The sequence below is a fragment of the Natator depressus genome, chromosome 9, assembly GCF_965152275.1.
Source record: "Natator depressus isolate rNatDep1 chromosome 9, rNatDep2.hap1, whole genome shotgun sequence".
Lineage (NCBI taxonomy): Eukaryota > Metazoa > Chordata > Testudines > Cheloniidae > Natator > Natator depressus.
Window position 1 is genome coordinate 49970363 of NC_134242.1, and position 27499 is coordinate 49997861.

General features: G+C 50.4%; 1 protein-coding gene across 2 annotated transcripts in view; it reads left to right on the top strand.

Moving 5' to 3' along the window:
• The first annotated feature begins 7789 nt into the window (after nucleotides 1–7789).
• The window catches only part of TSPEAR (thrombospondin type laminin G domain and EAR repeats), an 88196-nt gene continuing 68486 nt past the window's right edge, over nucleotides 7790–27499 (top strand). Inside the window, exons 1-5 of one of the 2 annotated variants that reach the window (XM_074964135.1) lie at nucleotides 7790–8051; nucleotides 21416–21510; nucleotides 22706–22926; nucleotides 23184–23422; nucleotides 25394–25484. In XM_074964135.1, the coding sequence (XP_074820236.1) occupies nucleotides 8035–8051; nucleotides 21416–21510; nucleotides 22706–22926; nucleotides 23184–23422; nucleotides 25394–25484 (663 nt within the window). In that variant the 5' untranslated portion in view covers nucleotides 7790–8034. The remainder of the gene's footprint in view (nucleotides 8052–21415; nucleotides 21511–22705; nucleotides 22927–23183; nucleotides 23423–25393; nucleotides 25485–27499) is intronic. The other variant, XM_074964137.1, reaches the window with a different exon arrangement.

The window sequence follows — 27499 nt, forward strand, 5'->3', positions numbered from 1 at the left end:
CTCAGTATCCTGTCTTCTGACAGTGGCCAATGCCAGGTGCCCCAGAGGGAGTGAACCTAACAGGTAATGATCTAGTGATCTCTCTCCTGCCATCCATCTCCACCCTCTGACAAACAGAGGCTAGGGACACACTTCCTTACCCATCCTGGCTAATAGCCATTAATGGACTTAACCTCCATGAATTTATCCAGTTCTCTTTTAAACCCTGTTATAGTCCTAGTCTTCACAACCTCCTCAGGCAAGGAGTTCCACAGGTTGACTGTGCACTGAGTGAAGAACTTCCTTTTATTTGTTTTAAACCTGCTTCCCATTAATTTCATTTGGTGGCCCCTAGTTCTTATATTATGGGAACAAGTAAATAACTTTTCCTTATTCACTTTCTCCACACCACTCATGATTTTATATATCTCTATCATATCCCCCCTTAGTCTCCTCTTTTCCAAGCAGAAAAGTCCTTTCCTCTTTAATCTCGCCTCATATGGGGCCCGTTCCAAACCCCTAATCATTTTAGCTGCCCTTTTCTGAACCTTTTCTAATGCCAGTATATCTTTTTTGAGATGGGGGCCACAGCTGTACGCAGTATTCAAGATGTGGGCGTACCATGGATTTATATAAGGGCAATAAGGTAGTCTCCCTCTTATTCTCTCTCCCTTTTTTAATGATTCCTAAAATCCCGTTTGCTTTTTTGACTACTGCTGCACGCTGCATGGACGTCTTCAGAGAACTATCCATGATGACTCCAAGATCTTTTTCCTGATTAGTTGTAGCTAAATTAGCCCCCATCACATTGTATGTATAGTTGGGGTTATTTTTTCCAATGTGCATTACTTTACATTTATCCATGTTAAATTTCATTTGCCATTTTGTTGCCCAATTACTTAGTTTTGTGAGATCTTTTTGAAGGTCTTCACAGTCTGCTTTAGTCTCAACTATCTTGAGCAGTTTAGTATCATCTGCAAACTTTGCCACCTCGCTGGGGATCACCTGGCGCGTGGAGGCATGGTCACCTGGAAAGAGTTGCTGAGAGCACTCCACGCCTGGCTGAGAAAACAGGAAAGGGATTTTCAGAATTCCCAGAGAATTTAAAGGGCGGGTCTGACGGTTGGTCACCTGGGGGCAGGGCAGTAGAGTTCAAAGTAATGACCAGAGTGGCTAGAACAGGCATTGTGGGACACCTCTGGAGGCCAATCAGAGCGCACTAACAGACCAGGGCGTCCACACTGGCGCCGTGGCGCTCCAGCAGGGCGCACCAAACGTTATTCCACTCGCCGAGGTGGAGTACCAGGAGCGGGCCAGCTGTGGAGTCAGAGCGCTCCCCGTGCCTTGCCAGTGTGGACGGGTAGTGAACTAGTGCGCCCGGGTCTCCTTTTAATGCGCTGTAACTCGCAAGTGTAGCCAAGCCCTTAATGATCAGTTTGGTTTGCCTGTCTTCTAGCAATGGCAACAAAACTGGAACATCTAATGACAGAGGCCAGGCCAGGACTCCTTGATAATGACAAGCCGTCAAAGATCAGACTGCTCCTTTAACAGCCTCTTTTATTGCCCGTTATGCTGATAAACAGAGCTTGGCATTTTCTCAGCCTGCTGCTGTGCTAGTCATCAGCTCCCGTGGCCCCTGGAGTGTGCATGCCACCCCTCCCCCACAGCTGGCATGTGGGACGAGCGATTTCCCATACCCATTGCTTTCCTCCGCTGGAAGCAGGAGACAGTTACAGCCGCATCAAACACCTGCAGCCTGCCTAGGACCGTTCCACCCACCGTGGCCACGGTTTATGGTGTTGCACCTGGAATTGTGTCGTGAAGTTCCCAGTTATGCAAATCCGTGAATCTCTGTGGCAGCACCAAGCATGCATCCCGTTGTGTGTCGCTGGGGAGCACGGTGTGCTGGGTGTTTTGTCCAGTTGAAGAGCTGCAGCGCTGCTTTTGACTGTAATTTGTGACTGAAGGAAGGCCAGATGGCTGTGAGATTGACATTTCGCACTTTGGGCTCAGGATTTGGTGCTGCCAGTGCTTAGGGAAGGCCTCTAACCGCTCCAAGCCTGGCTGTAAGAGGGTCCAGGTTTCTGCATCACCACCATCCAGCAACATAGGCTTGACAGATCCTGAACTTTGCCTCAGCGCAGAAACATTTTTACTACCCATCCCATAAAAAACCCTGCCACTTACGTGACACTGGCAGGCCATCACCTTCTTCACTCTGCTTGCGTGTACAATCCTCGCCCCACAGCACTCATTCTGTCTTGTCTGTTTGGAGTGTGAGCTCTTCGGGGTACGTACAGCGCCTGGCATGATGGAACCCACCTGGGGCTGTCAGATGCTGCCGCAGTACTTACAGTGGTAATGAGTTGCTGTATCAGAGCATTAAAACACCCATCGTAGTCCAGGGCCTGAGGGCTCCCTTCATACACACAGATGTGGCTGGTGCACATGGCACATCACTGCTCCAGTGGGGGCTGGTATCTCTGAGCGTGGATCCCCCACGGCAGTGTGGGCAGTGCTCAGACTGACCCCCTCCTTCCCCCCAGGTTCTACTTCAGGGAGCAGCTGGGGCTTCCTGGGTGCCCTTCCAGGGGAGCTTCCCCTGTAGGTGCCCTAAATGCACACATGCTCTAGACCCCACACCCTTCTTGTACCCTCAGGGGGTGGGGAGGCTGCATTTGCCTTGCACCCCTGCCCCGCTCTGCGGGAGGCTTTGTGCTGCTGGGGGCTGTGCAGCCAGACCTAGGAGCCAGTCTGGATCCGGGAGGGAGAGGAAATGAAGCTGGACACGTGAGCAGAGACCTGCTCAGCTGTCAGCATTGGCCTGCTCAGGTGGCCATTGCCTGCGTGCAGGACTTGCCTGGTATGAGGTTCTCTGCAGAAGAGGGGCTTGCCTGCAGGATCCCAGCAGTACCACACCTGGGTGGTCACTAGGGGCTAGCATAGGTCAAGCAGCCCCAGCTGGCGGGATGGATGGAGACTCAGAGAAGCTGGCTATAATTGTGGAATAACCAACCTGCAGCAGCTGGACAAAGACGGGCAGTCTCCAGGGCCCTGGCACTAGCCCGTGGCCAGTGCTGAGGGCAATCAGGGCCACGTGATGCTGGGCTCCGGGGTCCCAGGCAAGGGCACAGGTGCATGTGGAGACTGTGTGGAGGGGTGAGTTGCTGGTTTGGGGACAGGGCTGGATGTACGGGTGTCTGAGATGGGCTTTTTGCAGGGAGAGCAGCCTGCCTGCTGCTCCTCCATCTCTGTCCAAGGGACGCATCCCAAGAGCAACAGCCAGCCCTCCCCAAGCCCACCTTTCCCAACCCCTGAGCATTGACCCAAGCTAAACAGCCAGTGTTAGAATCCACATGGGCCAGCTGCGAGGGAGGGAAGCGGCTCACACTTTGCCAGTGTTGTGAGCTATTTGTTAGATAGCAATAGAAGTTGGGGGACCAGCATTTTCATCCTGGCTCTGAAGGGGAATGTGCTGTGAGGGCAGAGCAGCTCAGGACACATGGCATTTCAGATGCTCAGCATGGTGTGCATGAGACTTACACTTTTCCTGTTGCAGGTTCTGTTTTCACCTCTGCATCAGCTGAGGTCGTGCAGTTGCTCTTACCTTATTTATAAAATGGAAGCTGTGGTTAGACTGCCTTGGAGGGTAGGTGTCTGAAGCCTTGACCAATGATCTGGGGTAGGAATTGCACTGAAATATAAAGAAAAGGTGTACTTGTGGCACCTTAGAGACTAACCACTTTATTAGAGCATAAGCTTTCGTAAGCTACAGCTGTCTGAAGGTGAAGCCCCCAGCTAAAACCTCTCCAACACATCATCAAGGATCTACAACCTATCCTGAAGGACGACCCATCACTCTCACAGATCTTGGAAGACAAGCCAGTCCTTGCTTACAGACAGCCCCCCAACCTCAAGCAAATACTCACCAGCAACCACACACCACACAACAAAAACACTAACCCAGGAACCTATCCTTGCAACAAAGCCCGTTGCCAACTGTGTCCACATATCTATTCAGGGGACACCATCAAAGGGCCTAATCACATCAGCCACACTATCAGAGGCTCATTCACCTGCACATCTACCAATGTGATATGTGCCAGCAATGCCCCTCTGCCATGTACATTGGTCAAACTGGACAGTCTCTACGTAAAAGAATAAATGGACACAAATCAGAAGTCAAGAATTATAACATTCAAAAACCAGTCAGAGAACACTTCAATCTCTTTGGTCGCTCGATTACAGACCTAAAAGTGGCAATTCTTCAACAAAAAAACTGACTCCAAGGAGAGATTGCTGAATTGGAATTAATTTGCAAACTGGATACAATTAACTTAGGCTTGAATAGAGACTGGAAGTGGATGGGTCATTACACAAATTAAAACTATTTCCCCTTGTTTATTTCCCCTCCTACTGTTCTTGTCAGCTGCTGGAAATGGCCCACCTTGATTATCACTACAAAAGGTTCTCCCCCCCCTTTCCCCACCACGCTCTCCTGCTGGTAATAGCTCACCTTACCTGATCACTCTTGTTACAGTGTGTATGGTAACACCCATTGTTTCATGTTCTCTGTGTATATAAAAACTCCCCACTATATTTTCCATTGTATGCATCCGATGAAGTGAGCTGTAGCTCACGAAAGCTTATGCTCAAATAAATTTGTTAGTCTCTAAGGTGCCACAAGTCCTCCTTTTCTTTTTATGGATACAGACTAACACGGCTGCTACTCTGAAAACTGAAATATAAACAGCTGAGAGGTGAGGCTGGAACCTTCCCAGCCTAGTGCATGGTCTCCTCACCTAAAGGGAATTTGGAGAGTCTCTCCCATACCACAGTGACCAACTTTGCAACTTAGTGGAACGAAACTCAAGTGTACCTGAGCCCTCTGCTCCTGTACTATGCCCCTGTCTCTGAAGGCCAGGGTTTGTAATCCCAAGCCACACTGATACATATAAAGCATTTCCTCCTGACTAATTGTGGGGCATCCAGAATGCCAAAGGGATTAATAATTTACCACTGGTTGCAGAGCTGCCTCCTGTCACAAGCCTTGCAAATGCATGAACACGGTATGAGGGCCTTGCATAGTTTGTTACCTTAGAGCTGTCTGGGGCGAATTCAGAGATTTCAGCAGCCTTGACAAATATCAGCTGTTTTTTCAGAAAAATGCAAGCATTGTGTGGGCTAGGTTGAATTTCCTGTGCCATGGACTGCCATCAGCCTTAGATATGAATGAGGAAACATACTTCCTAGCCTATTTTATACACAGAAGGATCCACCTGTGAGTGCTCTTATCCAGCTAGTATAAATTGGGTCAGTCTGGCAATTACACGTGGCCGAACTCCCCCAATCTCTCCAGGCCTTTGCAGAGGTGCCTGGAGAAAGAAACGCTCGGTCAAACTGCATGGTAGATAAAAGGAAATACTTTTCCCCATATAAGAAGCCTGGGGAACTCATTGCCACAAGATCTGAAGAGCTAAGCAGGACTCAAGAAAAAGGATCATCCGTTTATATGGATGAGGGGATGTCTATAGTTACATTAGACAGGGTTTTAAAAAAATGAGGACAGGATACACCAAGCTCTGCAGAGTGGGGGAAGGAGGAACTGGTCACGCCATAATTGCTCAGTGGGGGTTCTTGCCACTTCCTTTGAAGTGTTAATCACGGTCCGAGACAGGAGCCCAGCTCTGATCCAGCCTCTGAGAACTTGCTTCCTCCAATCTCACTGTCGGACTAACAAGGATAATGTCACTGTTCATTTGTCGATGATTGTATTTGAATGCAGGTGTTAAGTGACCCAAGCAGCTGGCACAGGCTTCAGGTAGACAAATATGTAGATTTGGCTGATCTATGTCTGTATAGAAAATCATCAGTGACAGCCTAAACCAGCCTGTGGCTTCAGTGGAAGATGCTACATGCTGACATGCCTGAAAATCAGGCCATGTAAGAGCTACCGAAGGATTAAGGCCCTGATCCTACAAACACTTACCCACATGCTTAACTTCACACACATGAGTAGCCCCACTGAACTCACTTGGCCAGATTCTCATTTATACTAAGGCCCCTTGCTGGCAGTAGGAAAGGGCCTTAAAATGAGTAAATTACATTTACACCCAGTGAGCAGCCTTAGTGTAAATAGGAATAAGGCCGAATGAGAGTGCCTGTGTGTGTTTGTGACACCTAACTTTAGGTACCTGTCTTTGATGCTATTGGCTTGAGGCAGTATGGTCTAGTGGATAGAGCGCTTAATGGGGACTCAGGAGACTTGGGTTCTAGATCTGGCTCTGCCACTGGCCTGCTGGGTGACCTTGGGCAAGTCACCCCCCCTTCTGTGCCTCAGTTTTCCCACCTGTAAAATGTAGCTAACACTGCTAACCTCCTTTGTAAAGCACTTTGAGATTTCCTGCTGCCAAGCGCTATGCCAGGGTCTATATTTAATCTTTTATGTTCATGTAATTAAAAAGACAAATGCGAGTTGAATGATACAAAGAACTTTAAATGGCAAGAACAAAGAAAAAGGAGGAAGTGTCAGCTGAGTTGCATTAAGTGCATTAAAATCAGCATTAAGTCCTTCTGTGGGCCCGACTCTGCATGAGTGCCCCATTGGGGGGTCTGTCCCCTCACGCACAGCGCTTGGCCAGATTAGGCCCCACAAAGAAGCCCATCGTTAAGTTGTCATCTTGAGTTCTTTAAAAAACAAATCAAACCCAAGTTTTAACTGAAACTTCTTGGCAGTTCTTCCTGGACAGCAGTTTTCCATTTTGTAACTTGTCTTGTAGGGGAACTGGGAGGATGCTAATTGCATTGTTCTAAGAATAGGAGTCCCTTTTCTTTTTCTTTCTTTTTTTGTGTGGCTATAGACACCAAATGGAGCTTGCTGTATTCGGGGAGATTTTCCATTGCTCAGTCTGTTTGAATATTTTTACCTCCAGGGTTTCTAAAGCGACACTCTTGAGCAGTTCTTTCTTCAAGTGCTTCCCTTCTAGCAGATCAGGTTTTGCTGTCTGGCATTTAGGCAGGCAGTTATTTCCTTGAGCCATAATAATATTCAAAGGGGATCCCAGCAGCAGCTGTGCAGCACCGCCTTGCCAGGAATCATTAAAACAAAACCTTTCTGCACAAAAGAGGGGTGTAATTAAATAGATGGGCTCACACCCACTCCACCCACACCCTTGTGTGCTAACTGCAAGCTAGCGGCAGCATAGACGCTAAAGCACTCAGGTGCACAAAGCCGTGTCTTTGCCTTGTTCCCATTTGATTCCCTCTCTGATTTCTCTGGAGAGGGAAATTCCTCTACCGAAGATTCCTACCACCCCCAGCTGAAAACAAACAAAAAGAAACAACCTCAAGAGGGCTGGGCAAAAGATACAAAGCTCTCTAAGGCGGTGGGACTCCTCCTCTTGACAACTGACTTCTCCTTTAAATGTCTGCAAAGGCAGGCTCCAGCTAGAGTTGCTTTTGTGGCTGCTGGGGGAAAAGTCTCCTTCGGGCTAGGGCACTGGCCTCTCCGAGGCTCACCGGCCACATGTGCCAGCTGACACAGGCAGTTCCTATGCTTCCTCTTTTCTGAGCCTCCCACCTCTGTGCTGATTTTTGTGCTTCCTTCTGGAAACCTTTCCTCTACCTAATGCCAGCTAAGAGGCCAGGCGGAGACAGGGATCAGCTGGCACGTGTGGCCGGGAGGAGAAGCAAAGCGGAAGGGCAGGCTGCGTGGCCAGTTCTCAGAGGAGCAGTTGAAGCTGTGAGGCTACTACAGTGAAAGCCTTGGCAGAGTCCTGCTCCTGGAAGTACCCAGGGGGGCGGGAGGGGGAGGGAGGGTGTTTACATCCAGGATGAGGAGGTCTCCAGAAGTGGTTGTCATGTGAGCTGGCTATGAGAAATTGGAGTGGATTCCTGAGCAGAGTGCCACCTGCCCGGGGTCTGAAGACAGGAGGGCAGGAGTGTTCTTGTGCATGGAGCCAGTGAAGAAGGCCCCCTGATGTCTGCCTTGCTGGTGGTCTGGGCTGTGCTCCTGCACTCGGGGTTCACCAGCTACCTGGCCAGCGGAAGGACGTCATGGCGACATTGCACAGGTAGGAGCAGCTTGTCTTGGGAGTTAGTACAAGTTGTTTGATAAGCAATGATTAGCCATCTTGCTGGTGGGGGTGGGGAGCTGGGTGTGGAGGAGCTTGCAATCCAACCTCTGCGCTCAACGCTGCCCTTCCAAATCTGGGAGATCATCACAAACGTGTCAAACATCCCTCCTCTGGAAGAGCCACAGCTGCAGTCCAGGGACCCTGATGTGGAACTACACCCAGCATGGCTCTGCCATTGACAATGTCCTCCGGCGCTCACACTTCAGTGCTGACTCTGACTTAGGGCCGAATGAAGCTGGCGGACATGCCGGGTATTTTGGGTCTGCCATGAGTCCTGTTTGCCCGGGAACTTGATCCGGCGAAGTGTCCTAATCCGCACTCAGAAGCATAGCTGTGTTTGTTTCCTTCTCCCTCGAGGATCTTGTGCTGCCTTCTCTGGACGGTTTGCTTTGCTTTAGTTTGGCTTCCAGTCTCAACGATCGGAACCTCAAGTCAATGGCTCTTGCAGTTTTTGCAGAAACAAATCCCCATGCTGTAACCTATGGATGGAAATTTGTAAAAGCAGGTGGGGCATCTGACTGAGCCAGAGCTAAGTGAACTGCTGGGTCTGCTTGTGGGCTTTTGGCTCTGCAATTTATTAAAGATGACCTGATTTATCTGCTAACGAGCTGGCTTTGGCACCATACCAAGTATTGTGATGAATAGCATGTGCCCTGCCATTCATCCAATGACCTCCGCTAAAAATAAGGGAGGAAATCAGGCAATCCAGGCCTGGAGTACTACAGCTGCCATTGGCTGGGGGCTGCAGAAGATGTGGCCAATAGTTACACGGATTTAATCTGCCAGGATAAGCTGTTATCTCCATGGCCTATATTGCTGTAGGAGAGTGTGTGAGGGTTGTAAGCAAAGGACTGAGGCAACTGCCAGCCTCCTGGATTTGCTGGTGTAAAAGGGGAATAGGGCTATTGATGGTGACTAGGGCTTTGTTTGGGCCAGCTAGAGCCATTTCAGAACCCAGCCCAAATATCCTCCATCCTGAACTGTCATCATAGCAACTGACCTGGGTGCTCATCTGGCCCTCTGAGCATCGCCATCATTAATGGGACTTGATCCTTGCAGACCCTGCCTCCTGGGAGGGTATATGTGTGGGGTTTTTGGTCCCCATTTAGTAGGCAGGGAACCACGACACAGGGCGGATGATATCACTTGGCAAGGTCACCGGGGAAGTCCGTGGCTGAGGCGAGAATGAAAGCTGGGTCTCCCAAGGCCCTAGCCCTTTGCCCATCTTTCCAGTAGGGGCTAGTTCCAGTTCCTCCCATCAGCAAATCTCGCCAGGGACTCTGGAGTCCCATGCTGCAAGGTGATAGCTGACAAAGACGGAGTTCCTGGTAGGGCTGTGGCAGCTGGGAGTGGGCAGGCTGGATGGGGGCATGGAAGGGGGGAAGAGTGGGCAATATATAGCACATGTTAGAGGAGGAGGAGGAGTGGCCCTTGTGGGCCTGCCACCTTGTTCTCCTGCCTCCAGTGGCATCCTCTGCTTGCAGAAACCCATGAATACAGCGTAGCAGGGACAAGGGGCAAGGGGCTGCCCATGCGCGGGAGGAGAGCTGCAGGGAAATACAGCTCGGGGGGAATCAGGACTCGGGCAGGTGGTGAGGAGTGTGTGGAGGGGGGTGCAGGGTGGGACGGGGACTCTGGCTGGATGCTGCTGGGGGGCAGAGGGATGGAGTGTGGGGAGTGGGATCTGAACCAGCACTGTGATGGAGCAGAGACGGGGCCTATGGCTGGGAGCTGGGGAAAGGGAAGACTGCTGAGTGGAACGGGGGCACAAGGAGGCCAGTGGGTGATGGGGACTAGCCATGATGATGGAGGATGGGAAGTGGGGTGGGAGCAGGACTGGCAGTGCTTTGTGCTCAGGGTGGTCCCTAGCCCCTCTGGCAGGAGACCTGCCGTGGGGAGCCAGTGGGCAAAGGGAAGGCTGAGCATTTCTGCTGCATAGCAGCCACAGCTGATTAATTAGTGGGGCCGCTTAGTGATGTGTCTCCATCCAGCCAGGCCCCAGCAGTGCCCCCAAGCTGGGTGTGGGGCAGCAGGGCAGGTGCAGGTGATGATGTCTGCCTGTCCCCATCCCACAGCCGGGGTCTGCCAGCCCCTCAGCCCGAAACCCCATTGCCTCCTTGCTTCACGTGCATGCTGTGTTTACAGTGTCGGGTGCAGCAAGGCTGACATTGGGGTGCTGAGGGTCTGAAGGGAGGGGCAGCACCAGATTGTGTCTTGCGGTTACGTTAGGTGAGAGTAGCCCTGGCAGATAGTGGCGCTCACTCTTCAGACCTGCAAGACACTGCTGAGCCCAAAGGTTTAGTGGCAACACCCCTTGTAAATGCCAGAGTAGATCCTGATCTGTCGTGCATTGTGTAGGTCCTGTATGAGGCGGGGCCTGAGCTGTGTGCCCATGGCAGGTCCATGCCATTGAGCCCATATGCGCTGGTTCAGTTCCACACACCGGGAAGAGGTTTGAATCCCTTTCTGGACAGGCTGTCCCTGGGATCCTTTGCTGTGGCACTGCTGGAGTTAGTCATCTCTGCCAGGGGAGAGTCAGGGCTCATGGTGAGCCCACAAGCCTGAGCCTGCTGTGTGTAATAACAGTGCAGAGTGTTTATCATCTTTAAGTGCTTTGCAGGCACCGAACACCCCTTCCAACAGCTCCGGGAGGTTCCTAAGTAGGTGCTATTATCCTCACTTCACAGCTGGGGAAATTGAGGCAGAGATTACGTGTTTTGCCCAAGGTCACAGAGAAATCAGTGTCAGAGCCAGGGTTAGGCTCCATTCCTGCTGCTTGGGGCTGGGCGCATGCTCTCGCTTCATGATCATCTTGGAATTGGAGTCAGTTCTGTCCCTGCTGCTCCGGCAGCTAAAGCAAGGAGTGGCGGCTGCATTCACAGTGCACTATCTGAGCGGATTCATGACATGCTTAACACAAGGCCTAAATGAAAACACTAAGAACGGAAGGGTAAGGAAAGCGGCCCTCAATACCCAGGCCTTGCCCAGACAGCACCAGCGTCCTTGCAGGGAATGGGTAACACGACCCAATTCGTATTGCAAAATTGCAGGGTGGATGTTTCCAGCTGAAGAGGTTGCGGTGCTGGTGCAGGCTGGTAGTGCTGCGATTTGGAGAGCCGTCTTGTGAGCTTGCTGTGCGCTGGGTGCCATTCTAGTGCTGCCCCTAGGATGTGGGGAGAGCTGCTGGGGGATCCCATTCACAGAACCTTCTCCACAGCACTACTTCTGCATACGGTGAGGAGACCCTGATGGGCGGGAGGGGCAGAGATGGGGAGGAGGCTGGGAGGAGGCCATTTTTATGCCAATGTTACGTCACTCAGCTCTCAGGGGGTTTGATGGCCCATGGAGGCAGATATGCATCTCAACCAGGGGAAGAGGTCTAGCCATGCCCACACACCTTAGCGCTGTGACCAGTGAGTGGAGAACCCCAGTACAGGGTGGTACCCCCGCCTGCAGGACCTGCCCTGCAGCTGGGCTGGGGCCAGTGTCCCGGCCAAGGGAAGGGCATGGGAGCGCTGTGGGGTGGCGCTCAGAGCAGTGAGCTGGAATGATGCCTGTGGGAGGCACGGGACACTGCTTGGAGAGGCAGGAGCAGGGCTGGGAGCTGGCACCCCAAAGGCTGGGCTTGGTGCTGGTGGTGCCCTTCCGGGAGGCCGGTTCTGCACCCAGCTTGTGTTGCGTTTTTGGTCTGAAATGCCCCGACTGGGGGAAGGGAGAGGAGGGACAGAGCATAAAGGGTGAATTGGTGCGCAAAGGAAATGGGGTTTCCTAGATATACCCCTCAGAAACGCGTAGCCGGCTCTCCTCTTGGTCTGTCTCATGGTGGTTTGAGGCAGCTCTGGGGTGCTCAAGGCAGGCTGGGAACTGGGTTTCCTGGCCCGTGAATGTTCCTGCGGTTTCGGGTCTTGTCTTGTTCTTTGTCAGGATGGAAGCGCGAGCAGAGCTTCCTGTGATTCAGGCTGTGCGGGACCCAGGTACAAGAGCCAGCGCTGCCTGATTCCGACCAGGCCCTTGAACCTGGCTCCTCCATATCCCAGGTGCCTGACCTAGTCCCCTGGATGCTGGCTGGTCTAGGGACAGTGACTGGCTTTCTCTGGCCACACATTCCTCCCTGGCCCTGACACAAATTTAGTCCAGACTGAGACTGGTGCATTCCTGCCAAAAGATTGTTCTGGCAAATTGGCATTTGACAAAGGGGGTGGGGGTGGGGGTGGGGGAAGGAGGGGAATGGGACTGGCTGGGCCAAAAGCCAGGGAAGGGATGGTGTGAGGAGGCTGAGATTGGATGAGGAGCCCAAGGAGGGAGTCTGGGACTGGGAGCCAGTGGTGGGGGAGGGGAAAGACTGATCGGGCCAAGAGTTGTGAGCGGGGAACTGGAACTGGCAGGGCAAGGGGAATGGGATTGGGATGTGAAGCCTGAGAGTGGAGACTGGTCCTGGGTAAGCAAGGAGAATGGGACTGAAAGAAGGAGCCAGTGGTGGGGAAGAGCTGGACTGGGACAGGGACAGATTGGAGGGGCCAGGGCAGAAGGGGAAAATGGGCAGAAGAGTCTGTGACCACTAGAGCACACTCCCCTCTAGAACATGAAATGGAACCTCAGATGCCTATGAACTCAGACTGGCTATGAAACCTACTGGCATCCAGATGGCAAAGTGCATGTTTTGTTCCCCTTTAGTGCTGGTCCACACAGAGGATAACAACCTACTACATCTCTCAGGTACTCTGTTAGCTTGAGTGGCAGAGCTCTGTGCAGTGGATCTAACAGTTCCAACCCTGCTGATTAATCATGCGGGTGTCAATACAATGCCACAAGATGGAATTTGGTGTATGCATTATGAGACAGTTTTTAAATACATGATCACCTTCTATTTTTCCCACAGGACCCCTACCTCATTCAGGGCACAGGACGAAGTTGCTCTGGGGATGAATAAATTTGTTAGTCTCTAAGGTGCCACAAGTACTCCTGTTCTTTTTGCGGATACAGACTAATACAGCTGCTACTCTGAAACCTGTGTAGTGAATGAGGCTTTTGTCTGTAGGCCCTGTCTCATTTGTTGCAGAGGTTGAAAGGTGATTAATGAACGAGGCAGGGGTTTGCAGGTAGAGAAAGGAGGGCCTCATGGTTCAGGCAGTTGAATGCTGCCCTGGAGAACTGGATTCTATCCCTGCCTCTGCCACAGATATCCTAGGTGTCTCAAATTGAGCCCCCAAAATTAGTGGAAACTCTTGACTTTCAGCACTCTGTGCCTCAGTTTCTCAGCTGTAAACTGGGGATAATACCACACCCATCATTTCACAGGGCTGTTGTTATAATAAGCTATGAAGCACTTGGATGCTATAGTGATGAGGGCCATGGAAAAGATCGGGGGAGATTAATAATTCTGCCTTTAGAGAACGGTTTGAATAGTTTGCAATAAATAAGTTCTGGGGTCACACCCTGAATGAGGAGAATACAAAATATTCCATGGCTGCTCATTAAGTGAGCACCATCCATCCCGTGCACTGAATGAGGCAGGTGTCCTGTGGAAAAAAATACTATGTGATCATGTCATTAAAGACCATATCATAATGCGCACACACACAAGGGAGCCACATTGAGGTTGCACAGACAACATTAATTCTGGCATTTCCTAACTGTTGAGTACTTGACTTTGCAACCTTACAAATGTTCTTTTCATGCAATTATTTTGTGTGTAAAATATTTAATATTATAAAAATGAAACCTTTCAATAAGGTCATTTTAATTTTTCCAGATAAAAATGTTTTGGGATTTCCATTCGGGAAAATTTCTAAATTTCAACTTTTCTTCCTGATTTGGACCAAAAACCATTTTGGGAAGTTCTGAATTTCCTCTGGGACAGAAATTCTGTTTTCTGGGCAGCTCTAACACTTTGATTGTCAGCTCTTTAGGGTAGGGACAATCTCGCTGTTAGGTGTTTGTGCAGTGCCTAGCACAACGGGGCCCTGAGCCAGGACTGAGGCAACGAGGGGTCACTGTAATACAAATAAGACAGCCTCTTTCAGTGACTTGTAGTTCTGTTCTAGTCACAGAAATGACCATGGCTGTATGCAGTGTAGGGGTAGCTGTGTCAGAGATCGTAGAGAGACAAGGTGGGTGAGGTCATATCTTTTATTGGACCAACTTCTGCTGGTGAGAAAGACAAAAATGTCCAGTAAAAGACATTAGTTCACCCACCTTGTCTCACAAAAATGACCAGACTGGTTTGAGTGCAGGCAATATTTGCTGTCTGCACTGGCAAGCCCGGCTCTAAATGCAATAACCCATTCAGCCAATCCTTTACGCACTGAAATGCACCTATTTTCTTGTAAGAGCATTCAGACTTTTTTTTCTCGTCTGTGCAGTGCTTCCACCCAAGAATAGCGTTCCTTTTTGCCAAAGGTAAGAGGTAGCTCACCAGATTCCAAGACATGAAACCAGCCAGATTTCAAGATCTATAAACTGGCCAAACTGCTCTAAACCACCCCAGCTGCTGCTCTAATCATTAATGAGGTTGTGTGTAATCACCAGCTGTGTTTTAATCATTAACAGTGCCTGTAATGTGGGAGCTGAACCAAAACACAAATCCTTGTCTTTGGTTTTAACGGAAGATCAACTTGGAGGGATGGTGGCTCTCCATCATATTAAAATCTGACTGCAAGCTATGGAGAGCTTGGGTGCAAGAACAGCTCCCATTAATACAACTTATGAAACTCCTCATTCCAGATGCATAGCCCTGTGGGAAATGAATTTTGGATGATTCATCTGCACAAGACAGCTGTGATTAGGGAAAGAATCCATGGGCTGCTAACAGCCAATGGCTCTGTAAATCCATACAGAGTTGGAAACCCAGTCCTAGGCCCCTAGTTCTTCGGTTTCAGAAGTATAGATGTCTCCCACATGAGCCAAATAAGATCACCCTCTGCTGAGAGTTGCCAGCCACAGGAGAACATTACAGCCCATGGCTGCCTCCAACAGCAAGTCCGGGCCCCAGGGCAGAATAGTCAATGGGCCCCCACACCCGCACAAGCTGCGTCTGCGTGGCCGCAGTCCACCTGACGTTTGGGCGGTGCTGCACCTGCGCTGGCTGGTGCCCAGCGAGCTGCCGGCTCCGCTGCTGGGTGCGCTCTTCCGGCCCGGCCAGGGCTTCTGCATGCCTGCCCGGTAGGGTTACCAACTGTCTAATTGCACAAACCCAAAGACCCTTGTCCCACCCCTTCCCTGAGACCACGCCCCCTGCTCACTCCATCCCCCCTCCCTCTGTTGCTCACTCTCCCCCACCCTCACTCACTTTCACCAGGCTGGGGCAGGGGGTTGGGGAGCAGGGTGCAGGCTCTGGGAGGGAGTTTGGGTGTGGGAGGGGGTGAGGGGTCGGGCTCTGGGAGGGAGTTTGGGTGCGGGGTGCAGGCTCTGGGCTGGGGCAGAGGGTTGGGGTGCGGGAGAGGGGCAGGGGGTCAGCGCTTACCTTGGGTGGCTCCCGAAAGCAACTGGCACACCCCTCTGGCAGTGGCTCCTAGGTGGGAGGCCCAGGGGCTCTCTGCACGCCGCTGCCCACAGGCACCACCCCCACAGCTCCCATTGGCTGCAGTTCCCGGCCAACAGGAGCTACGGAGTTGGCACTCAGGGCGGGGGCAGTGCACGGAGACCCCCTCCCCAGGGGCTACAGGGACATGCTGGCCACTTCTGGAAGTGGCACCGAGCGAGGGCTGGCAGGAAGCCTGCCTTCACCTAGCTGCGCTGCTGGCGGTGGCCGGGGGCCCCCAGGCCCTTTTAAATCACCTGGGCCCCTGGGCAATTGCCCCTGCTCCTCCCCTCCCCCCTCAGTCGGCAGGCCTGTCATACCTCAGATACGCATACAGAGTTGGTACATGCGTTCGGCTGGGTCTTCAGTATTGGCCTAGCTCTGCTCCTGTTGAAGTCAGCAGGCGTTTTACTATTGACTTCAACAGGAGTTAAGTTAGGTCAGCGGTTCTCAAACTGTGGGTCAGGACCCCAAAGTGGGTCCTGACCCCATTTTAATGGGGTTGCCAGGGCTGACTTAGCCCGAGCCCCACTGTCTGGTGAGACTGCAGGCCCCCTGGCTGGTGCTGAAACCCCTGGGCTTTGACATCCCCCTCCGCCCCTTCCCCCGGGATGCCAGGAATCGGGTGGGCTCAAGCCTCGGTCCCCTGTCCTGGGGTCGTGTAGTAATTTTTGTTATCAGAAGGGGGTTGTGGTGCAATGAAGTTTGAGAACCCCTAAGTTAGGTCATTGCAGGGCCCAACCCCGCCAACCCCCTGCGGAGGCCTGTCCCGTCCCCCCCAGCCCACCGAGGAGGGGCTGCGTAGGGCTCCAGAATAGCTAGGGATGGCCCTGTCCAGAGGCAAGTCCCTCCCGACCTGTGTAGGTGGGGGGGGGGGAAGTGGGGCAAGAGCAGTGAGTGATGGGAAAGAGAAGTGAATGGGGGTGGGGCCTTGGAGGCAGAAGCGGGGCTCGGGAAGAGGTGGGGCAGGGCCTTGCGGAGAAGAGGCGGGTGGGGGAGGTTCCGGCACTCCTGCTGGAGTGTTACGGTCTCTAAATATTGCAAAGTTGGCAACCCTACTGCAGAGTCATTTCACATGGCGCCTCTTTCCTACTTGTTCTGCAAAGGTACATGGGTTCCCCAAGGAAACGGAGCAAATCCAGATCTGTTGTAAGAGGCTACAGGTCCCGCTGAAGTCTCTGGGTCATGTTCAGTAGTGATGTAAGCTACCCATCAGCTGTGCATGGGTCACAAAATGCTACCTCCAGGGTGGTAGAAAATTCTGATTGGACAGTGTTTTACTTGTCCGAGTCTCAATGACTAAACAAGCTGCAAGGCAGTGGAGGATCCAGCCCTTAGGACCGATTCATAGTTACACAGACGTTAAGGTCAGAAGGGACCATCTGCTCATGTAGTCTGACTGCCTGTGTAACACAGGCCACAGAGTATCACCCAGTGATTACTGCATGGAGCCCATAATGTTGGTTGAGCTGGAATGTATTTCTGAGGGTGTCCCTGCACTGCTCCCAGAAGTGTGACTGCAGCAGGCGTAAACGGCTAGCTAGCTCTGGGCTTCAGTGCAGGCTAACCCCCTGGGGCTAGCTCTCTGCACTGCTAGCCAGATGTGAGCTCGCTCAGGTAGGTCTACTCCAGCTGCATCATACCACGTGACTGCAACACAGGCCTACCCGTAGAGAGACAGCCATTGTTCTCTGGAAGAAAAGTGTACCAGGTGGTCTTCCTAACTGGTGACCCCCTCAGACCAGAGGCTGTGGGGGAGGGCTGGAATTTGATGGTAGCAAGGTAGAGCTGAGTAAATTGGGGGGGACTTTCCCACGATCATTGATTTGAATTCAAACACAAATTCAGTTTCAGCCTTGTTCATGACCCTTTGCAGCTGGCTTGCCATGAACATTTAAGCAGTCAAGGCTTAGCATAAATAGCGGCTAAAAGCAAATGCTAAGCTTGAAAGCATCCATTTTGGCTAAAAGGAAATTTTGAATTATAATTTGTTTGAATTGTACATTTGATGGTTCGTTACATAAATTAGGAGGCAGAAATAATAGCCTGTGACTTGTGTTATTAACCATCGTGGAGCGATTTTCCAATCAAAAATTTTGTGATTTGTTTGCTAACCTTTTACAAGCAGAAGAAGAGGTGAAATTCAACAAATAATGTGTTCACTCATAACCCAACCAAATACTGAGTGCTCCACTAGGGACCTGGGAATTTCTCTGTTTAACCGGATTATGGAAACCAGGACAAATTTGTATGAAAAATGTGTTAATTTCATTCCCTAAAATGTAACCAATTCAAAGGGAGGTTATAGCACGGAGCCAACAAACCCCAAAGCAACAAGAATGGCTGCGTCCCAGAATGGTGAGAAATTGAACCTGGAATGGTAACCAAGGTCATCTCCTTGGTGCCACAGAGTGCTGCCAGCCAGCCAGTCCAGCTGCTCCACAGATGAGGTTTAGGTTTTCTGAGTGCCTGGTGAGTTTTATTTCACTCTGATCCCGTTGTGCTGGCCCATTGGAAATGCTTGGAGACACAGGAATGGACAATGGGATCGTCTGGGTGAGACTCAATGCCCTGCCATAGCTTCTGGGACACGACAGGCCAGGTTTCATTTCCTCTGTCCTCTGAGGGGATGTCGTTTGCCTCATACAAACTGTGGGCCAAATTCTGATCCCCTTACTCACACGGAGTAGCGTCATACTCTGTTGTGTTCAGTGAGCCTGCTTTCTGAGCAAGGTGCTACTTCCTAGGAGTAAGGGGATCAGAATCTGGCCCATTGCGGGTAGAAAATATTCACTTGCTACAGACACCTGCAGAATCTCTCATTGAATTCTGGGAGTTCCCGAAGCTCTTTGGGGCGGGATGGTCTCTTTGTTCTGAGTTTGTACAGCACCTAGCACAATGGGTGTCTTGGCCATGATGAGGGCTTCTAGGCATTACAGTAATACAAATAATAATATCTTCTCCTACAAGCAGGAGCCAGTAGATACCAAAGCCAGGTAAGCTCGCTGTCTAGCACAGTTCTGCTGAAAGGTATCTTCACCTTAAAAGCATCAGTGTAGCTGAGGGTGGGAAGAACATCAGTGCACCAGATTCTGTGCAACAGACAGATCTTTACTCAAGTGCAAAACCAGTGCAAACACTCTGGTCTGGTCTACTTTTGTTAAATAAAGAATGTTGTCAGGGACGCTGACAGCAATTAAGAAAAATTGGACCGACGTGATGCTGATGCCAGTTAATAGGTGAAGCACCCGGGCAAAGTTTTCTCCTTTGCAGTTGCTCCACAGCACGGTATTTGTGAAGAGATCAAATGGTGGGTGCTCTTAACTGGCTATAATTCAGCATTGCTGGCATGGGTTTGAAGCGCTGCAGACAGGTTGTGGGTGGCCTAGGGCTGCCAGGCTGATGTCTGCACTTCCCAGCTGTGCCCAATCAAAGGCTGTCTCCTCACTGAGTTTTTCAGTCTGGGGGGATACCCTGAGGCCACCTGTGCGTTGCTTTCTTCTCTGAGTAGATGTTAGTTCTTTAACAACGATGTCCTATGGCTCTATGTGCGGGCAGGTCGGTGGTGCATAATTAGGGATGAGCCAAAAAACCTGGAACTTCCAAAGCAAGTTGTTTCAAATTCTAGGGCCATGTGGATTCTGAGCCCCAGATCTAAACCTGCCCCTACGACTTCGGTCACAGTTCAGATGCAGAAACGTTCAGAGCCCTTTGTGGGATTCTGGGTCTCTGAAACTTCATGAGAGCGGCGCAGCTCCCAGGACTTTCCCCCATTTTGACTGAATTCCTGTGGGAACAGCTCCCGAAGCTTTGATGACCTTGATTCTGCACCCAAACCCCAAAGCTGCTTGAGCCTCCAGCCTGAATCATAGTGTAAATCCAGACCTGAACTTCCGCAAATGCAGATGCAGGCTCTGGTTAAGGATGATTTCTAGCCTAAAACTACATCGGGATCCACACCCCATCGCCTCTGCCCATCTCTCTGCCTGCCAGACACACAGTGGGTGGGGTGGTGCTGTACAAGGCGTTTACCAGCAGGAGTTTGGGCTGGCCGCATTCCTCCCCAGGGTGTTCTGTGCTTCCAGGAGTCTTTAGAAAGCTGTGCTGACACTGTTGTTTGTGTCCCGGGGGCATGTAAAGCCAGGCACCTCAGTATCATACTGTACTTGAAAGACTGTGTTATACTAGAAAGAAAAGGAGGACTTGTGGCACCTTAGAGACTAACCAATTTATTTGAGCATAAGCTTTCGTGAGCTACAGCTCACTTCATCGGATGTGTGTGCGTTGCCCCCTAGTGGCAGAGAGGATATGAGCCCCACTGAAGGGAGACGGCTTTTAGCTCACGTGACAATGACCAGTAGTTTTGGAAGAGAAGGGCCAGGATTCTATTCTAAATCCGGCTTCCCCCATCCCCGCATGCTTGATTGGCCTAGTCATTGAGCATGTTGTCTGCAGCACACAGATCCAATGCAACACCACTGAGAAATCCCTACAGTAGCTGTTATAATGCCAGGATTGCAGGGGCCAATCTCCTGGGCCATAGCAGGGCTGGCAATCAAGTGCTATGTCTCAGCGGGAAGCTGGCCTGATGGACTGAGAGCTACTGGCTCTTTAACCTGTCCCTGGCACAGGACTGAGCAGCGACTGCCCTGCAACTCAGAGCAGGGTCATTGTTTCCCTGGGGTGGGGAGGGGAAGGAAATCCATATCCGAAGGATGGGAGTAGGGGGCTGAAGAAGGAAAGAAATGTTTTTTTAAGCAGTTGTCTGAAGCATCTCACAGGTTTGGGGTGTTGGAGTGAGTCCCATGGAAGGTGGGAGGAGTGCAGGGGCAGTGCTCAAAGGTGCATGACAAAAACAGTTTGTCAGCCATCCATGCTCTGTTGTACATGGATATCACCAATCCTTTTTCGGAGGTGGAGCTGAGCCCGGCATTCCCTCTTGGGGATTCTGCACGGTGTGGGCAGCATTAATTTATGGCCAGGGATCCATGGGAAAGGACATGCTAGATCAGAGCTTCCCTGGCAACTCTCATGCAGGTCCCACAGTGGAGAGAAGGGAGAAGCCACTTTCCATCAACACCCCTCCTCTATCATCGGCACGGACATCTGTGCCAGCAGAGACTGAAGTGGATCCTGGGCTGATCCTGGGCCCCAGTGCATAGGGGGAGATAATCTGTCGCATTATCTGAAATGTATTAGCAGTGATTTTTCCTCTCCTTCCAAGCACAGCTGAACTCCGGGTTCCAAGCCGGGATGGCTTTACAGGCAGAGGGATACAGATGTTGTTTACAATGCAGAGTGAACTGGCGCTGCTTCATTGACCAGTCCCATGAGTTAAAAAGCATTCTTAATCCTTTGTGGTCAGGTAGGAAACTCCCGCCCCCAATGTATTTTTTGAGGGGAGAGGTTGTTTTCTAAGCATCAGGGATGGCCATGGCTGGAGATGGGACACTAGACAGGGCGGGCCAGGGCTCTGAGCTGGCACGGGACATTCTCTCTCTGGTGCTTGGCTGGCTGCATCTTGCTCACATGTCTAACTGATTGCCATGTGGGGTCGGGAAGGAATTTTCCACCACGTCAGATTGGCAGTGATCTCAGGGGGTTTCACCTTTCTTTGCAGTGCGTGGGTGCGGGTCACTTGTCAGGATTATCTGGATATTTCTCACTGAATCATTCCTGCCAATGCAGGGGTCTCAGGCATTGGTGCATCACAGTCTCTCCATTCTCTGCCTTTGGCACACAATAGTGTCCTGTGGACTGTATATATTTTGTGTTAATTCAGGTTGTTGGGCTTGGCGTGCAAGTGGCTGAACAGTGCCCAAAGTGGTCTGAAAACCCTGTGGGGGCTCCTCTCAGAATCTGGGAGCAGCAGCTGTGGTAAGATGGTGCTTGAAGTGTCCCCCTCAATCCCCTAGCTCAATTGAAATTATTAGTAGTAGTATTTGGCCAGGTCTGCAATCCCTTGTGCCCTCTCCCCACTTCAAGCACTGTGGCTGGGTGGCGATGGGGGCTTGTGCTGTACAGGTCAGATTATGATCTGGTGGCCCCTTCCGGCCTTGAACTCTGTGACTCTCTGCAGAATACAGGGCATCAAACAAATTCCTGTCCAGGGCTGTAGAAGTGAGTGGGTGTCACTGCTCATGAGGAATCCAGCCATCTCAAAGCAGTGATGCTACAGCGCTGACACCATGCAGCAGCGTGGGGTGTGCGTGAGCCATCTGCACGTGTCGTGATGAGTGCTTGTCCAGGATTCTTTCTGAGCCCCCACAATGTGGGAGGCACCTCCCAAAAGCAACCACAGGCACATCTGCCCAGAGGAGCGCACGGCCTGCATCCAAAATGACACGGCATATTGAGGGTTAGAAATAGACCAGGGGGAGGGGAAGCAGGTGGGCGGAGCTGACAGCGGTCATTCCAGGCCATGACTCTGGTAAGGCATGTGCGCATGGCATGGCAGCTGTGCTTTTGGGGGTTTTGTTTGTTACCCCCCTCTCCCCACATCTGATCCATCATCTCCCCCCCACATTTGTTGATGATTCCAGCTGGGTGGTTTTAGTTACTTATTTAGCTGAATTGATTTTCTGGTCACAAAAAGCATTTTTCAGTGCTCCCAAACTATTTGTGAATTTGGGTCAAATTCAACAAATGGTTTTTGGCTGAGGGAAAAAAATGAACTTTCTTTTTGAAAAAGTCGACACATTTCACTTTGGCCATTTAGAAACAACTTGTTTGGCCTTTTCATTTTGAAACAGGTGTTTTGAATTCAAATTTGGCCAATTAAAACTCTCCCCCCCACACACACAAAGGGTGAAAAACACCTGAAAAAAGCCAATTTGAAATTAAAAACTCAAAAATCATTTTGAATCAACCCAAAATATTTCAGTTGATTCAGAACAAATTTTTATTAGAATTTTTTTTTAAAAAGTGGTTTTGAATTAACCAGATTTTTTTTCTGGTTTGGTACCCAAATGGAAAAATCCATTCTTAGCTCAGCCCTACTGATGATCTTCATGCCATTGGCAAGCGTCGTGAGCAACCTTAGTGATGTGGCTCTGTGATTTCTCTGACACAGACTTGCGCCCCCTGGATATTCTCTCGGAAGTGGTTCCGACTAGTGGTGTGAGAAGTGGGATTCGGATGCTCCAAGTGCAGGGGGCACGTGGGTTTCAGTTCTCTGCATCAGCACGCCATGCCCTGAGCTTCCCGGCTTCCCAGATTTTCCTCTACTGTGACCTCTTCCCAGAGGAATTCTCCATCATCATCACCCTGAGGGTCCTCAGCGTCCCACCAAAGGTAAACACCAACCATGCCTGCACCAGGGCCCTGGGTGTGGATGCCCCTCCCCTTTGGTGAATGGTTAGGACCCAAGCCCATATCCAGACCTGAGTTGCACTCCAGTGTCTCAACCACAAACTCATCCTTCCTGCCTATGAGCTCTCAGTTCTCCAGTGCAATCAATGAGCAAAAAGGTTTGAATGTATAGTCGTCCATGGGCAGCCTCCACGCCCCAAATGCTGGTCTCAGAACTAGCCCTTTCCCTGCTCTTTCAGAAAAACGAGTATATCTTCACTGTGATGAAGGAGGAGAGCAACACGGTGCTTGTTGGGCTCAGGTACTCGCTGAACAAACTCTACTTCCTCTTCTGGAGCAGAGAGTTCTCCAACGGCTGGCAGACCCAGGTCACCTTCCAGGGCATCTCCTTAACTGACAACCAGTGGCACACACTTGTCTTGGCCGTGTCTGGGCCATTCTTCTCCCTAACTGTGGACTGCAGTATCTCCATTGACGTGTATGTATAGTAAGTGCAATTCAGGGGGACTTCCTGGGTGTAGGGCTGGCTGGGAGGAGGTGAAAGCTTTTCAGATGTGGGTGCTCTGCAGGCTTTGCTGTTGCTCTGTCTACTCCTGCCAGCTCACTCTGGCACACATAACAATGCAGAGAACCTGGATGCTTCCCAATGCTGCACAAAGGACAGAACTCTATGTCCTGTCCCTGGCCCTCAGGCAGGGAATCCTGGAAAGCAGAGTCTTGCTCCAGCTCTCACCAGCCTGGCATTCTCAGAGGGTACCCAGCAATGTCAGCAATTTTTTGGAGGACTCTGCTCTCTTCCCCAAGTTTGGAGCCAGGCTCCTTGGTACTGGGGGTGACCTGCCTGCCCCAAGAGGAGTTCCACAAACGTCTCCTCCGGGGCGGGAGCACTGAGCCAATCCAGGTTCACCGTCTCCCCTTTTCTGTGCCATTCTGCCATGGAGTTACGAAGAACAGAGCTGGCTGGAGTCCGATCATGCTGGGCTAAAGGCTGTCAGTCACCCTGGATAGGTGCCATGAGGCGGGCAGGGCAGCAGGAGGGTGCACTGAGGCAGCATTGGCAGGGTAAGCTGGGTGGGGGTGGGGGAGATATTTTGGGAATGGGGAGGTAGGGAATGGAAAGAGGAAGGTGTCTTCTTGCTTTCATCTCATCCCCGCCAAATGCTCCACTTCTGTGTTGTGTTTGTCTCGTCTCTTTAGCCTGTGTTTCAGGCCAGGGATCTGGTGCTCTGAGCTGTGTTGGGGCTGGCTGGAAAAATGTCACCAAAAAGCCAGTTAAAAACAGGGTTTCATTGAAAAATGACTCTTTTTTTTTTTTTTAGCTGAAATGCCTGTTTTCAAGGAGATTTTGAAAAAAAAATTCTAAATGTTCATTTGGAAATACTGGGGAAATTCCCTCTTGCTCTTAGTCCCCCACACTGAAAAAAAGGTAGGGGGAGTAAAAGTGTGGGAAAGGGGGGAGCCCTCCTAAAACTGAAACATTTTTGGAATCAAAATGAATTTTTTCTAAATAAAATGAAAAATTTCCATTTTCACTTTGCCATTTTTCATAGAAAAATGAAAACCCAAAACCGAGTGAAACATTGGACAAAACAAAAACTGTTCATTTTCTTTCCAAAATTTTTGCAACCCCTACAAAATGTATGTTGCCCAGCTCCAGGGCAAGATGGATCAGTTTGGGAGAAGGGCCTTTGGGTGCTATTGCAGTATAAATACTACATAACAATCACCAAACTGGCTGCAGGCAGTCCATAGGCTGATTGGCTCTGCTGTCTGGTGACTTTAGTGTGAGAAGGGTCCATCATTGGCTCCCCCTTTGGGGGGAAGGGGGGGCTCAGCTGTAGCTTGGCTGGCTCAGGAGGAAGGTACTGACCCCTGGTGGAAGGTCTGGGGGAGCGGGTGCCTTCCCTGGAGGGAAGGGGATAATCTGGGGCATCTACAGTGTTACAAATGGGGAGGGAGGATTTGGTAGGCAGATGTGAAGGGGAGCAGAGACAGTGTCAGCTTAAGTAATCTCACTGAAGTCCTGCATAGGGGACTTGTCATCTGAAAAGTCGCCGAATGTTCTGTCCAGATCAGAGTCAAAACAGCCTGTGAGACCTGGTTCTTCCCTAAAATCCAGAGAAAAGGAAAGCCTTTAGTGCCCATCACAGAATTACCTTGTGGAACTCTCTGCCACATGAAATCATCACTGAGGCAAAAGTCTTTTAGTAGGAGTCCAAATATGAATAGCCATCATAGCCACTGTCTGAGGCAGGATCCCAGGCTAGATGAACATTGATCTGAACAAGTCTGGCAAGGCCTGTGTACATTTGTCTTCCTAGCAACTGAGCGCTGTAATTACACGAATCTCCTTAGGCCATCAGGCCCAGGGTTGGTCTTTCCAGTCACCAGTGGATGCCATGAAGTTAGCTGCTCTGTGCTCATGTGCCTCTTATTGTAATCCCTCCAGGGTAGTGGATACACCGTTCCCCACATCCTTGGCTGTGAAGGGATCCAGGTTTTATGTTGGGAGCAGGAGGAGAAGGAAAGGGCTATTCACGGTAAGTGTCACTAGTGACATGGGATTGGCTCGGTGTGGTCTGAGAACACGATTATCAGACACAGGGCGGGCTCTGGCTCATGTGGGCTCCGGTGAGATATGGTAGCAGTGGCAGTGCAGGGTTGCCCCCATCTCTGGGCCAGAAGCATCATCGGTTTGAGACACACTCCTCTCAGGAAGACTGGGCCCAGGTAGCACAGAGTGCCGGGCTGTCCTTTGGGAAAGATGGCTGCACATTTCTCAGCCGAGCTCCCAAAGGCAGTGGGAGGGGACCCCAGTTTAAAACCCCACCATCTGAAAAAGGCTTAGGAGCTCCCTGGTATGCTGGCCTCTATTGTCTCCCTCCATTAAACAGCATCTAATGGCCAAGGCAGTTCCTGAGCACATATTGGCTCCCAGCCACATTGGCCTTCGGTCACTGTCCTGATAGTATCTACACTGGGTTTCATTCCAGCTCTTTATTCATGAGCCCAGGCTTCCGTCCGGTAACCACAGCCCCTGCTTGCACCATAGACAGTACAAAGATGCCGGGATTGCTGCAGAGCGGCCAGTGCTGGGACACCCCTTAATACTTTGCAGAGTTCTTTGGATTCCTCTGAGGGTGCAAGGCCTTATTCCTAATTCTCTGGATGGCTCTGCTAATGTGAGCAAACCCTGCAGGATTGGAGCCAGGATGGACAGTGCTGATCTGCACTGTTGTGGCTTCTCCATTCACTATTCTGGCAGTTACAGAATTCTGAAAGAGATTAACATGGCTGCTTCTGTTCCCTGCTGATTTATGATTGCAAACGCAAGCACATTTCTGAGCCGAGACCATGTGCTTCTTCCCATGCAGTCTTTGCCCCCAGTACAGAATTCAGCTGCGAGACAGCATGACCAATGTCACAGAACAAACCTGGAAAATCTGGGGTCACTTCTTAATAGGGTAGACCCCGGTCCTGCAACTGATAGCATGCGAGCGGATTGCTGTGCCAGTGTGGAGTTCCAGTGGCACCATTATGAGCACTGGGCACATGGATTTACCCATGTGGTTCTTTCTGCAAGACTGGGGCCTTATTCCTTTTAGGTATTTTTGGATGGTGCACTCATCTTCTCCCTCAAAGACAATGGCAGATACCAGATTACCCTTATTTTTGGAACAGCAAGGCCAACAAAAATTCAAGCATTATTCAGTTGCCTGTTACTTTGTTTCACAGCTGGTTATGTTGCTGAATGAAAATAGAGTACGTCAGCGGTCATGTTAGTTACCAAATGCAAGCACTTAAGATCAGTGAAGTGACTAGAGGGGGAATCTATCTGTATCTGCCTTTTGTCTCTCATCTTGTACTTAGACTGACCTTTTACTCTGTGTTTATACAGCACCCAGTACAATGGAGCACGGATGCATATTTATTACTTACATGCTTTGCACCAAGAGGCCCCGATTAGGAATGGGACCTTTGTGTGTTACCACAATATAAATCTCTGTCGATAATACCAATAATTATAATAATAAACCTTCCACTGCCCATGTAATCAACAACAGCATAATTCTTATAGAATATGAGACCAATTTCATCACAAGAGAATAGCTTTCACTCTGGCCAATGGTTTGATGGGGTTTTGTTGTCTTTGTTTTGGTCTCTAAATAATTTTCATTTAAAAGATGTTGGCAAACAGGGAAGTAATGTCCATTAAATATATTTATTAACTGGCCACCAAATTTTATTTTGTCAAATTACTTATAATTCCTTTGAGAATAATGACAGGTTTCAGAGTAGCATCTGTGTTAGTCTGAATTCGCAAAAAGAAAAGGAGTACTTGTGGCACCTTAGAGACTAACAAATTTATTTGAGCATAAGCATTCATGAGCTACAGCTCACTTCATCGGATGCATTCAGTGGAAAATACAGTGGGGAGATTTATATACACAGAGAACATGAAACAATGGGTGTTACCATACAGACTGTAACCAGAGTGGTCACTTAAGGTGATCTATTACCAGCAGGAGAGCGGGGGCGGTGGGGGGGGAACACT